The 15,128-nt window shown below is 37.2% G+C and overlaps 1 protein-coding gene and 1 long non-coding RNA gene across 2 annotated transcripts; one reads left to right on the forward strand and one right to left on the reverse strand.

The window, feature by feature from the left end:
* Positions 1–1,217: 1,217 nt before the first annotated feature.
* Positions 1,218–3,101, reverse strand: LOC112553232. Its single transcript, XR_003096995.1, has 2 exons — positions 1,861–3,101; positions 1,218–1,566 (listed from the first exon to the last, which is right to left on the reverse strand). It is a non-coding gene; the product is annotated as an uncharacterized LOC112553232 (long non-coding RNA).
* Positions 3,102–4,132: 1,031 nt separating this feature from the next.
* Positions 4,133–11,931, forward strand: LOC112577379 (CCR4-NOT transcription complex subunit 1-like). The gene is made up of 10 exons (XM_025260442.1): positions 4,133–4,441; positions 5,317–5,424; positions 7,458–7,556; positions 7,927–8,107; positions 8,549–8,692; positions 9,027–9,157; positions 9,366–9,421; positions 10,125–10,254; positions 10,583–10,666; positions 11,671–11,931. The coding sequence occupies exons 1-10, from the start codon at positions 4,340–4,342 to the stop codon at positions 11,929–11,931; spliced, it is 1,296 nt and encodes a 431-aa protein (XP_025116227.1). The 5' UTR covers positions 4,133–4,339.
* Positions 11,932–15,128: the final 3,197 nt, after the last annotated feature.

Raw genomic sequence — 15,128 nt, forward strand, 5'->3', positions numbered from 1 at the left:
TATGTGCATACATTATATGATGTGTACATTTATATTTATGATTGGTATGACTTTACAGTTGTAATTAGGTTGTCTGCAGACATTGAAGTTGACAGCAGCAGCAAAGTATTGCATTGCACCATATAACTCTTGCCTATTTTTCATCACTGTGTACAGTTCTCTCCCAGCAACCTTTTTTATTTCCATTACATAATTTGAATATTTTGGATTATGTATACGTATCTCTTGCATTTGCATCACCACTATCATGTTTTTATTCATTTAAATTGAGGAGTGTGCATGTCTATAATTTGTGTCACCATCCCTTATAATTTGCTTTGTCATCAGTTGCATATATTGTGTTCCTTTCAAATGGACCAGATTGTGAGTTTATGTTTAACTTTGATGCACCACTTTTCCAGTTATAATTGCTCATTTGATTATTCATGCAATCTTTTTTCATTTGATTTTACTAATCCATGGTGGAAACAACTGTGCTTCAGTGTGTACATAAAACATGATTATCAGGTAAATCAGGATTTTTTTATTTTTCACCATCTCAGTTAAAAAAAAAAAAAAAAAAGATGACATTTGTAAAGGCGTGTAAGTTTTTAATGAGTACTAAAATCAAGGCAATGTCCTTTATTTGGTAGGGTCGTGCCCGTAACCAATGTTGGGATAGCAGGCGGAATTGAGTTAAAGTACAAAATACATATAGTGCCATTACTGTCAATCAAGTATAAGAAGACAAAAAGCTGTAGTAAACAGTCTATACAAGTCTCAGCTTGAAATCTCTTAAGAATGCCTCAACTTGCCCACCCCAAACACATCTAAACTCATGTTGCTAACACAATATTAACCCAAGTGGCATTGTGATTACCGTGCATACTTACAACATAGTTACACTTATTTTGGAAATGTAATGGGAAGGGAGTTAGAATTTACAACTTTCAGCCTGTATGCAATACATCTCACATAAACATTTACAATGGATATACATTCACTGTAAATCATTCCATTTGGAGTTTTTGCTGTCGCATTCAAAAAGCATTTCATTCAGAAGAATTAAATTTGTGTAGTGAATAATTTGTAAACTAAAAGGAATCACAAACTTCTAAAATGAACAGACAAACTAAAGATATGGAAAAATCTATAAAAAAAAATTTTTCTAACTCTTTGTTAGGTGGTTGACTAATTTTTCTAATAATTCTGTTCTTCGTGTCTCCGTGTTTCTCATGAATTCTGTTCTTTGTCTATCCAGTTCTGTTCTTTGTCTATCCAATTCTGTTCTTTGTGTCTCCATGGTTCTCATAAATTCTGTTCTTTCTCTTTCAATGTTTCTCATTAATTCTAGTCTTTCTCTATCCATTTCTGTTCTTTGTCTATCCAATTCTGTTCTTTTCCTCTCCTCCGCCATTATCTCTTCCTGCATTGCCATGTTCCTTACATGACAACTCTGAAGTGGCTCTGACGATTGTCTCTTCCGTTTCCTGCACACAGGAGTCTCCATAGGCTTTCTTTGCTGCTCTTGCTCCTTTGGAGGGGTGGCACATTGCTGAGTATTGGTAATCTCTGAGAGAGTGCTTACTGAAAAATAAATATAAATGAATTATGACCAATCTATAGGCATGGAAAATCCAAATATGTCTGGCCTGTATGCCCATGGTAACTGCTCTTGCTGGAACAGTGCATGCATACAAAAAGTTCCTAACTGAGCTTTTTTACATATCTAGACTCATCTCTTTGTGGCAGAACAAACTTTTGTCATTACCCTCACCAAATACCTGTAGGAAACGAAACAATAAACAAATGTTTTACTAAATTTGGCTATACTAAAACTATGCTTTATTTGCTTGCTTATGTTATAAATGGTTCACTGACCTTTTACACCCCCCAGTGATGATATTGTCACTGGTGGAATGACTGAAGGGTCTCCCTCTAAGATTTCGGCCATTCTGGAAGACTCCTCGTGTTTTCGATATCCATGGGACAGCACTCCTCGGTGTATCTTGGTGTGAATGGAAGTAGCTCCCCTTGTTTACACGTCTTACATTTTCCTATTTTGATGAATTTGTGTCGACGCTGATTTTCTTTTACGGTTTTATTGCTCAGCAAAGTTTATTTCCTGTTTTTACTGTTGCACACTGTGTTTGTTTGCATTATCGTAGTGTTTATTTTTAATCACTAGATGGTTTAACAGGTGTGTTCGGAGACATGGACGGGTTTCCGCGCCTCTCGATCACAGACGTCTATAAGGTTCTGTGGCGGTGTAACCGCACGTGTTATCAAGACAAGATTTTATTTGGAGTGGACTTCTGCTTCAGTCACACGGCTTATGTCTGCTGTTAGTAGAACGGGATATCAGACATATATAATTAACAGTTTTAACCTTTCTTAAAGTAGGTGGAAACGGACATCAGTGATCACTGTCCTTTCATGTGTAGGTGTCTGTGGAAAGCTGATAATCTTGCTGGCAATATTGACTATCCTTATTAAACCAGCTTTATCTTTGATGGAAAAACGCTGAACTTCACTGACAGATCGACATATACACATTCTTGTGTGAACATCATGCTACAGCTCAGCTATATATTTCTTTGAATTGCATAGGGAGACAATAAAGGCTTAAAATACAGTTTAATCAGCACTATTCCCCGCTATTTCATTTGTACATTACAAAATACGGAAAAATAGTCTTTCACAGTGCCAAAGATAGCACACAACTTTAAACAAGCGAATATATTGATAATGATGAAGGAAGTGTATATTTTTATGTCTAGATCTCGAATGAGGCAGTGAACATTAACTGCCTTTGATATACAACAGTACTATCTCTTCCTTTCTTTGTGACCATGCTTATCAAACCTCAATCTTTTCTTTTGTGATGAAGAGAGTTGTCATTTTTAAGTTCTCTTTGATGCACCATAGCTTCCCTTCTAGTGTGGCTCCTGCGGCCACAGCTCTGTGCAGTGGGCATAGTTACAGGACATCCTTTGTGAAGTACTAATTCAAAATGAAAAAGGAAGATCTGTACTTTCTAATTTCTAGATATAAAATGTTTTCAAAACAATTTATCACTTGTATAAACCAGAACAAAATGCACTTCAATTTCAGTAGCACCTTAATATGGACAAAAATATAACAACAACAACAAAAAAATTAAGTAAATGTCCACTCTTCAACAACCATCTTCTAACTATTCCTGTCACCAGAACAACATCTAGTCACAGGATTTTTAGTTACTGTGTAGTGAAACAATGGAACTTGCTCCCTTTCCATATCCACCTACCCACTATTAAATCCTTCAAATGTGCATTGAAAATGCACCTCTTCCTTAAGCATTACTCCTAACACCAGTTCACTTATTAACTTTGCTGATCATGGATGTAGTTACGCTGCTTTGATAAGCATCACATAAACTGCATCTTCTTTTATAGAAGTCGTTGACTATCTTAAGAGGCATGTACCTAAAATAAAACTTTCTCAGACAGGAAATCACTGTAGACATATTAAAAATAATATGTTTTTAAACATAAAGTTACTTAAGGGCTAGCACAATGAACTTGTTTTTGTGCATATATAGGTCTAAAAACATTGCAGTTGGCAGCATCCCCCATCCCACCCTTTAAATCTATTCTTTTCTCAATATTTATAAACAGCTTCAAATTTGCTGAATTTCTGACTAGAGAACTGATCAAGGGTTCTCCATTAATTATTGAAATGAGGGTACTCGTCAACAATTTCATTTTCAAAAAAAAAATAAATAAACTTCAGAGTTCGAATACAGTCGGAAGTATGATACATCAGTTAGGATAATCTTTTTTCCTTTTCATGCGTGTTTGTCGGTCAATATTTTTTTGTTGTTAATATAGCAGTACAGCTGTTCAATACACAACTTTATGCAGAGTGAACTGCATGGTTTATTATGGCCTTCGCTAACTTCTTCAAAACTGAAGTCAGTAAATGTGGCTTATAGATGGCCTCCCCTACAGTTGGTTTGAGTCATGTGACTGGTCACATGATATTAAAATGATTCTGGGAAAATTCCTGAACATAAATAATTAAAACATAAGTCAAAGTTGATCTCCAATATGTCATATTATTCTTAAATAAAAATAAGTTATTATAAAAAAGAGCTTTAAAAACATTATATTTTTAGACGTGAGTACAATTAATGATGGCCGCTGAGACGCCATGTCGAGGATTGTGATGATGCGGTGAACGCAGGAACTTTCCTCATGTTGGACCCCGCACGGCCCCGTTTCCTACCAGCAAGAGTTTCAGCGTTTTGTAAATATTTTTGTTTTGAGAAAGCCTTGAATTTAATTTGGGGCTTTCGTTTCATTGTTTATGGATTAATATGAATCTTGATCCGCTTTCCTTTGCCTTGGCAGAGATAAGTTATTCAGTGGCCAATCTCACAAAGAAAAACTACAAAACAAGTGTCACTGAAATAAACCACGTGAGTATCATGTTTACGTGTATCTGACAAGTTGATCGTAAATACATGTCTGCAGTTATGTCAGTTTGTATTTTATATAGAGTTTTGTGACCGACCGCCATCATTAATATCACGAGACTCCCCTAGTTGGCCTTGAGACATGAGGCAGTAGTCAAAAGAAATACTTGCTTTGCTATAGTCGGTGGTTATGCTTTTGAATCGTTTCAGATAGCATATGGATTGAAAAAAAGCTATATGTTTTCAGCGAATATATTGCGTATCATGTCATTGAGAATAGAGAAACAATATTGTAGCTTGAAAAACAAGATTTGAAAATCTAGGTCGACCCTAGTTTTTGTATTCTGCTGAAACCGTTGAAAAATAAACACTTGTTAAAAACGCAGTACACATATATTTTAAATCATTATTACGCTTAAACCAGTGACACAGTAATGAATAATTTTGTTTCTTATTCTTATACATTAAAGCTATACCTGACAAAGAACAATATGTAAAGATGTTTATCCCCCTTGCAGAATGAGCTAGAAGGTAGTTTTACAAACATATTTCAGTCATCTTTATCGCCAACCAGTATTGAATCAAAATATAAAAGTTGCAATAAATTTATTCATATTCATTTTTGCTTTTTTTTTTGTCATTGTTAGGCAAGGGCTTGAAGGTTTAAGTGGTTAACAACCATTTTCTCAGTTTTGATGGCTTCCCTCTGGTGCGAATCTCCTCCACTGATCCACTAAACACATGCATCGACATGCTTATGTAATCTCATTCAAAAAGTCAGAATAACGGAACACTTTTATTGGTCATGGCTTAATTTGCATAGTGGTTTTATGTTTACATTAGTCTTTCACTGATATTTTATGTTTGTCTATTAACAGCTTGTCAAACAACACGGGGCTGAAGCTGACAGGCATCTTTTTAGGTGCCTTTTTTCTCACATTGATTTCAGTGGGGATGGTAAAAGCAGTGGCAAAGATTTCCATCAGGTTTGCTAATTGATGAATTTTTCTTTCCTTTTAGTTTTTTTATGATTTGTGTCTTGTTTCTGGATTTCATCATTTCATTGTTTTGTGTGTGTGTCTTGGTGTTCTTTTTCATTGTATTATACTTGGAGTTTTCATTTGAGTAAAGTGTATTTAAAATCTTATCTTTTTGAAGAAATTGTGTTTATTTAGATGAAAATCATGATAGCACAAGGATGCACCACAGCATGATATTTTTCTGTGTATAAAATTTATATACCGTGGAACCTTGGTTAATGCCCATTCTGGAAAGTAGGTCAGTATCCGAAGTGTTCAGTCTCCGAAACAATTTTCCCTTATAAGAATTATAGAATATAGATTTAATTGGTTCCCAGCCCCTGCTGACTCATTCATATTTGAAAGTCACAGGCTCTATAGGTATTTTTTTTAATGAGAACAGTTAAAATACAATGTAAATGGAGCTAAAGAAACATAAAAACATTAAAGAAAGCATTTAAACATAAGAAAACTTGCCGTTTTGACAGTGTGGAGAGGAAGGGGTGGAATTATTGCTTGGAGGGGAATCCCCCTCTATGAGAACATGTGGCATTGTAAAATCAGGGGTGACTTCCCTTTTCTGACGCTTTAAAGGCTGATATCTTCCCTCCTGCGAAAATCAAATGGTATCTCCTGTGCAAGAGAAGGTAGGAGTACACTCAGTGCGGACTGCTATTGGCCAGTTGTCACCAATTACTACCCGGACAATAGGCGGGGTAGAGATAACAGGCACCGCCAACTAGTCTGGCAATAAAATGTCTTGCCTTTGTCTCCTTTCTTGTTCTCTCTCTCTCTTCTTACAAGGAAGAACACAAACAAAACTACTGGTGCTAAACTGGTCCTAACCCTTTTTATTGTACATGTCTTCTCCTTGTCCAGTTTTCAGTTTTCTCAACTCAGGAAGAGGCAAGCACTGATGACCTCCACCCGGCATAATTGTCGAGTTAGATAAGCGAAGAAAAGACCATGGGGACACTATGTTGGCGATTTGTAAAAGTATGAACATTTCACTCAAACCGAGGTGTACTTTAGGTCAGTCATCGGGAAGAATGAACTGAAAATTTTAAATATTATCCCCTCTTAAGAGTAAAGAAAGATGGAGAGAAAGATAAAGAGATAAAAACAATGAATATTGCTTATTTTTAAAATCAGTTATCTGTATGATTGTCTCATTTCCGCTGTTCATCTTTCTCATTTTTATTTTTCTTTGTCTTTGTTTATTTCATGGAGAAAACATTTGTCAGTCCTAACCATGACAGAATGTTCAGATAAAAGCCATTTCGCCTCACTTTTCTCAGACCCTACAGCAAGTACTAGTCAGCTGAGAAGGGCCTTTTATTGCTAAGGGCAGTCGGTTGTGTACCTCTACCCATCCACCTGTCGATGTAGTAACTGGAGGAAATTGACCCCTAGCTGTCGGCACCGTGTGTTCTCTTACCTTCCCTAGCACAGGCGAAACTATTTTTTAAAAAACAGAACATCGACCTTTTAAGGCTGAAGGAAAAAACTTGTCCAGTGTCTGCTGCTTCTGCCTTTTTTGTAACACTTTTCGGTAATACGACATCACATTATCATGGAATATGTTTAGGCTCCTATTACCTATCGCATTGTTAGGGAAAGAATTTTCTACAAACAATTGCAATTCCCCCCACTTTGCATACATTTCTTTAATCACAAAAATCACTACATAAGAAGGATGTGCACAGATAAAGATAACGAACGACCGATTGTAACTGTGTCTCGAAAGAAAATGATGCTTGGTCTGATATACAGGTCAGTCACGTGTTGGTGGCGGCGCTTTTTGGTATCCGGTGCAAATTTTTAACGAAATTTTTTATCGTTATTTGAAATGTTCGCTATCGGAGGCGTTGGCTAGCCAAGGTTCCACAGTATCTGTAATAAGCTTGGTCAGTCGTGATTTTTTTTTTTCCCTTGCAAACGATATAGCGTTCTGATTAATACTTTACACTTGTTCCTCTTTTTTTTTTTTCCCCAATCAGATTCAGTTTCTGGTGCAAGAGTGTACAGGATTATTAAGCAAGCCCAATTTCATCTCTATACTTTGCTACGCCGTCGACAACCCACTTCTCCAGCAAAAGGTAAAAGAGTCATTGAAAACGGGTATCTAAATTTAAGGTGGGGGGGGGGGCTTGAAAATGGTGATGTGCTCAGATTTGATATAACATCAAATTTTGATAAGGTTCAGATGTGTTTTGATGATAAATACATTAATTTTTTCCATTAAAAAATGATAAATTGTTTTTATATACTTTTATTTCTCATTAATGCAATTCAACAAGTAGAACCAGAATCAAAATGGCTTACCATTGACAGGCCTCAGCTTGGGATACCTGTATAAAAATACATGACTGAAAAAATGACCCTTTCTTCATCACCATTGTTACCTTTTCAGTCTTTGAATCCATACTTCTAGAGCAGTAAAATAAAATATTTTTTTTTTATCATCAGAGCCTGAGACCTTCAGCTCAGCTTCTACCCCAGCTGAGCAAAGTTTTAAAACTGAGCAGAGTGCAGGAGGTTGTTTTTGCCTTTGCACTGTTAAACTCGTCCAACTCGGAAACTCGACAGTACTCCTCACAGTTTCTCAAGCAGAAGCTTCCAGATATTTTACACTCCTACGTTGATGCCGGTAAGATAAAGTGTTATTTTAGGATCAGCTATTAGTTTCCTTTCCATTTTATCACATTTTGGTGATGGAATCGCTGCTTCCTTCTCTGTAATGTATGTGCATTGGCAGGCAAATTAAACTAGTGATAAAGATTTTATTTAAAAAGAACTGGGGAATTGCTGTGTAATATTTTGTGAAAATGACATTGTTTGCACAACCTTTGTTGAACTAGCAAGCTCATCTGCTCACCCCACTTCACTTCCCCACCATTGTCCTGTTATTTTTTGCACAGCTGTTGCATAAGTTTTGATTGTGTGCTTTATTGTATGTTAAACTGTTGACTTAATTGAGTGTTGGTAGCAGAGCTCAGCTTGCCACTTTTTCAGAAAATGCACTTTATAAATTTAATCGTTTGATATTTTGTAAAAATCAACCAACTTTAGACAATAATTTTTCTTCTAGACACCACAGCACGGCAGGAGGGAGGCCTGCAAGATGCAGGTATAGAGGCACTTCACCTTCTTTTGTCCCACCTTTTCCACGGTCGTGATACATTTGGCATTGGCAAGGAGCAAAAGGAAGCACTTCTTAAGACCCTTCGACGAGGTAGATTGTAGCAGTTTTCACTTCGTAAGGAAACATTTAGATTTTAATCACAAAAGTGCATCATTTGGATTTTGAATGAAGTATAGCTAATGATCGAAAAGGACAAGCTACAAGAAGTCTTGTCCCTCATTTATCTATCACCTGTTGTACACTTGTGAATGCTTCCTTATGTTGAAGTTCTTAACTTCAACAACTTTTTTAATATCTTGCACAATCTTATTATTATGATGTAAAATTTTGCACTATTGCATCGTGGATGCTAATTTTTATGATTGAATATGCACATGGGTGAATTGGAGGTTTTGTAGCTTTTTACATGATGTTGAAATTTCAGAACTTGAAGTGTCCTTTGCAGACTTTCCACCAAATCGTGTGCCTGCAGTTTTAAGCCCTTTTCTCTACTCGGAAATTGAAGACATTCCTCTGTCCAAACTGACAGATTTTACCAACATGCCTCACTCACTTGTAAGTTAATGTATTTAATTATTTTACTAAAAAATAGAGTTGAGCTTCCAAAAGCAAAAACACGTCTTTTTTCAAAACGTTGAGCTGACTCATCAATTTAGATATGTCAATACTGAATTTTTATATTTATATGTATAAAACAACAGATTGCATGTCTAGATTTTGAGCTGGGCAGATTTGATCTCTGTCATTTGATTTTATTTTTCAGATGGAGACTTCTTTGGCAGACCTGTTGCTGGAAGCTGGCTATAGCTGTACCTCCAGGTAAAATCTCATTAGAATGGTGGGTTGTCCCCCTCCCATGTGAGTGATGTGTATCTCAATTTTCTTACACTTGCATTAAACCAGCCCTCTTAACCAAAAGTTTTGACAAGTGAGTGTTCTTATATGCTGGAACTTACAGTATTCTCTGTTCATATGATTCTAGTCAATTTCATGCTTCATACAATAAAGAGGAGAACTCATAAAGCTCTGGAAATAGCTGCTTCAGTAAAACCTATCTGCACTGCTTGTGGTTAAGATGTGTGTGACTGGGTGTGTTAATGTGAGAAATTGTGAGTGCAGGCATTGTGAAAGCTTGGGGTAGGGGACTACATTTTTCCGTGCTGGGATTCTGCCATACACAAATCCTAATTATTAACTGGTGTGATATATTTCCCATATTTTTCATCTTTGATTTTCTCTGTTTATGTGCATGAGTCTGATATTTTCACAGTCAATTTGTCTTGTCTGTACCATTTCTGTTGCATCCTTAGAAACTGATAATTGTATTTTAGACTAACTTCTTCATCATGCTTGACATTTAATTTGTACATTCGCGTTTTTAGGGCACTTGCAGCAGGGTTCAATGTTTGTTATACCGTTTGTGCATGATATAGGCTTAGCTGCTGGTAGGGGGTAAAACACAACCTTGCACATCCTGTAACGTAAAAAAATATAAGAGGACAACTCATATTTTCTGTAACAGTTTGGAAGAATGCCGTGGTGTGGTAGGACAAGTTGGGATACGAGAGCTTACCACTTCATCGGTTGCCTTCGTCATTGGCATGATGGCCAAAACACCTACAGGCGTTGGAGATCAAAACCAGCAGGCCCAGGTAATAACTTTTCTTAATGTTTAACAATATGTGTGATTAGCAAAACATTTTCTTTTTTTAAGTGTATTCAGATAGGTACTTGATATGTTTTTTCGGCATTTCTGCTTTTCATTCATAGTTTCTCTTTTTTAATTTTACATTTCTTTCTTTATATCTACTTCTTAATAATAGTTTGACTGTTGGAAAATATTTGTCTTTTTGAGCAATCCCTTACCGTCTATGGAATGCAATCATACCCTTTAGACAGAGCTGTCTAGGACAATATGTGTAAAAATAGATGCATTAAGGAAAAGATATGCTTGTGAAGTAAAATTGACTTCATTTTCAGAGTGGTGGATGGGGAGACAGGCCAGAAACTCCTGGAGTGTCGACATGGAATGTGGAAGTGTTTGTTCAGACAATTCAAGAGATGGTAAGTTGTGGTATTATGCTCCCTTCTACATCTCCAATTTATCAGGGATCACAAGTCACATTTTATGAAATGCAAGTCATGAAAAAAATTGTATCTGTAAGGCAAAAAAAGAGAGTCAAGAAAATATGGGGTTGCCTGGTCAAATATGAAATAAATTTAAATACTTTGATATATGAATAAAGCTCTTCTGCTTTTAAAAAGTATGTATTGTGATGAAGAACCTTTCTTCACACCTAACCTCACCATTTTTCTTGTAAAGCCTTACACCAGTCGCAGAAGGGACTTTTATTTAAGCTTTAGCTACATGTGCGATGAATGTGCAAAGCGCAATTGTTGGAATCGTCGTTCTTTCCCCCACCTCGCTGTATGTGTGAAGACCTAGGTGTTAATAGTTATGAATCTGTTTTCAGGTCTCCTGCATCAGCTTTATTCAAATTCATGGCTGTTGATTTACTGGGTAGTTTCCAGTTAAAATTTTGAAATGTGATTTGATTGGCTCATACCTCTAGTAGTGAGAACTTCAGTCATCAGCAAAGTGGTTAAAATTTGTTGATTTATGAGTGAAAAGAATAAATCTTGCTTGGAAATTTTTTCAGAAGTTGCAAAATCAATATGCAGTGACTACATAGCCCCTTCCCCCCCCCCAAAAAAAAAACAAAAAACAAAAACAAAAAGCTAGTGTTTGGAAAATTTTATGCATTTGAATGGTGAGATAATGTGCTAGTAACAACTGTTCCTAATGATTTTTGTAAAAATAATGCAAAATATTCAATCTACATATTCTTTAAAATTCATGATTGTAAAAGCGATGTGACAGACTGTGTGATAAGTCCTTAAATGCTTTTACTTATTTCCCCTCCCTCCCACTCACCCAAAAACACACACACAGAGAGAGTACACTTGTTTTACAACATACTAGACATTTTTTGGACTTTCTCCCAACCTGTATTTTTGGCAGAATGAATTGTAAAAATTTCTTGTGAATGAAATTGTCTTTTTCGTAGGTACCTAGTTTGAACTGGAAGGAAGTGGTACAGCAGTTGGATCACCCAGGATTCCATATTGTTGGCAAGAAGGGGCTACAGCTGCTTGTTCAGGCCTTGTTCCGGGGTCTTCAACAGGAACCTTTTCCCATTCAGAATATTTTCCAGACCTGGAATAACACAGAGGGACAGGTCAGTGTACAAGCTTCTCTTATGTCTGTGGCGATTAAGATGTTCTTAGGCTCAGGAAAATATCGATTTTGGGGAGCATGGTCACTTTGAGTTAATGCCAGATTTGCATACTTTGACAAAATAGAACAGGTTCCAATGTATTTTTTGTTAAAAGTGTGTGTTTTGATGCTGAATAAAATCATTTTCACACCTACCCTTGCCTAATTTGGTGCCTCTTGCTAAAACAGAAAATGGCTCGTTTAAATCTTGGTTAAGCTTATGAGGAATGCGCTAATCCCAACATGTTTAACACCATTGGAATCAGCATTCTCTCCCAACTCAACCTACTGAGTATAAAAGGCCGTGCTAAAAATAGTTTATCTATTTTAACCTTTTGCTACTTCAAACGAATATTGGTCGAACGCAATTTAGAGCAGTGGATTTCCTATTGACGTAGGACATGTGTGATAAAACTGCTTATTTATGTCTGCCAAATCTTTCCTTTTTAGCGTCATTTTCATTTAATTCCTAACACACAATGATGTGTTTTGCTTGATTATCTAACTGTATTACAGAGCTTTATCTCATCTAATGACGAAGACAGGGAGGTGGCTACTTGGTAAAAATTATCATCTTTCTTACTAGTGGGTATTATGTGATGGAATAATGGACATCAAGCATAGATTCAGCTAATTTGTACTACCTACAAATCTGTTCATTTGTCCAGCTAGAATGTGTCCTTGCAAATAGGATTTCACACACACACTATAAAATAGACATAGCACCTTTTGTTCATCATCTGTTTTACCTCCCAGGAAATCATCTGTTAGACAACCAATGGAGTTTTATGTTGCGTACGTCGAGGTCCTTTCACTACAACAGTAGTACGAACATTAAGTGCCTTAGAATAGATGCCCAGACATTTTGGTGTTGGCATTACTGCAGTCAAAAGTAAGTAACAGTGGTGTAGCGTTTCCTAACTGCTCTGTGCTTGTGTGATGGGTTATATGTGTGTGTGTGTGTGCACACAAGCATGCATGCATGAAAGCCCTCTTGTCTTTCTGCACCTAACTTTCTTTGCAACAGCATTTTTAAAGTTATATTTATGATGTTCATTTCTCACATTTTTCTAGAGCCAAATATTACTGTATCTTTATTTTCACATTGTTTAGCCCACCTGGAAACATGAGCAGCGAGTGAATCTCCAGCTTGATCCTGTCTGTTTTTGGACAGCCAACCCCACATTCTCGCTGGGCCTTCATACATCGATAGCCATCATCAAGTAAGCTGTTTGAGTGAAGTGAATGGCCAATAGGTCACCGATATACTCTGCCACCATTGACTCTTCGATTTCATCGATTAGATAGATGATTGTCTCTTTGCTGATATCTAATACTTAATGTTCCTACAAAAGCTGACATGTTTTCCTCCTGCATAAGCGCAATAGTAATCGCACGTGCAACAGAACGGTGAGTATACCAAGTGCAGACACTGCTAGCACCAGTCGTCTACCATTATACCCCAGACAATCGGGGTAACATCCAGCACACGGCACTGACTTGCAAAGAATTCTTCCCTCTCCCAACCAGAAACCTTGCTGATAGATTCTTGAAGTGAGTGTAACGACTTCAATCGACCATAATTCATGTCGTACGACCTATTATCTTACCAAACAAACAAAACAACTAATTCCTAAGGAGAGAAGGCCATGAACAGCGTGAATGACACACACATAACACAACTTGAATGCTTCAACTTCAATATTTATGCTGTTTTCTTACTCTAGATACTCATATCTTCTTTCTCAGTAAACCAGCATACATGATTTGATTATATTCACTTCACAAGACGGCATAGACAATGCGATGCCTTTGCATCTTCATCACATGATCCCCACCGTCAGAGGAAACGTTCTTCAGTAACTAGCCGAACGAACTCGTGCTCAAGAAGTCAATGACTGCAGATCCGCCGTTTCATTTTCTCAAATACGTACCTCATTAATGTCCTACAATTGGCAACTAGCAAATTTCTTATATACGATCGCGCAGCCAGTTACTGATACACTATATGATGTCCTTACAAAACCCAGACTGATCAGCAACATATCCACCCATTTTTGGAATCTTCACTTGGTGAAGAGAGTGCACGGATTTGAACGATCTACAATGTCCTTCACCTTTTCTGCTCAACCAACCACAACATGACCGTAGGGTCGCTATTGATAGATGTGTAATGGCCCGTGTCATACACGTGAATTCTGCCCATTTTGTAAGTACCAACTTGCACCCACACAGATGTACTTTATGTCAGTCACCAGAGGACATCCACATGAACTGAAAATCGTTGCTTATCATCCCTTAGGATAAAGAAGACCTATAGTCATTTCTGTCATCTTTTTCCTCCTATGGTTCTCTCCTGTTTATGAGACTACATTCATTGTCATCCTAACCCTGAAGTATGTTCACTGCAACCGTTTAAACTCAGCTTTAAACGCGCAGCAGTACTTGGCAGAGAAAACATTTATTACTTGTTATTTTTCATCCGTATCTCCACCCTGCCTCAATGGGATCAGCCACAGCAATCTAGCGGAGAACTGCCAACTCTTAAAAGTCAGCACCGTGTACTCCTCCTTCCCTCGCACAGTGAAACATTTTAAAAACGCCACAAAACGTTCCCATTTAGTCGTCTTGCAGGTTAGTGTCTGGAGATTTCATGTAGGACAAGTTTTGACGTTTAATTCTTGGTGAATTTTAGGGTCACTCCTCCACCATTCGCACCCTGATTATGCACTCCATGGCTGAGTGGTACATGCGGAGAGCCCCCTGCCAGCGCCTCTCCTCGCATCTGACTGTAGCGCAAGATCCACAAAGTTCGTGTCACTTGTGACTGTCCTTGATTTTCCCTTCTTTTTACCTCATGCATCTAGATTGTCTTAAATGGAAGAAGAGAGCTAAGCAATGCTTCTTTCCAATTGTTGATGCGAGAGAAAAGCATCTATGCTTACCAATGCAAGCAATGAGTCAGGACTTTAAACATTCACCTTTATAATAATTATTTGTTTATTCCAGTCTCTGTCCATGTTGTTGAATTCTACACCCCCATAGACTTTGGGGTGACCTTCCCTTGCTGTCTGCGTCACGTCGTGAATATCTGAAGCTAGACAAGTGGCTGGGCGACAAAATCAATGAGCATAAGGTATGAATGTGTGCGGACTGCATGTTCTTACATTTTTTTTTTGCTGTTGTATTTTCCCGGCTCTGGTCTGTCCAACCACACAAACAATAACGCCTTCTTCAAGCACAGAAACG

The sequence above is a fragment of the Pomacea canaliculata genome, linkage group LG12 (assembly GCF_003073045.1).
Source record: "Pomacea canaliculata isolate SZHN2017 linkage group LG12, ASM307304v1, whole genome shotgun sequence".
NCBI classification, from domain to species: Eukaryota; Metazoa; Mollusca; class Gastropoda; order Architaenioglossa; family Ampullariidae; genus Pomacea; species Pomacea canaliculata.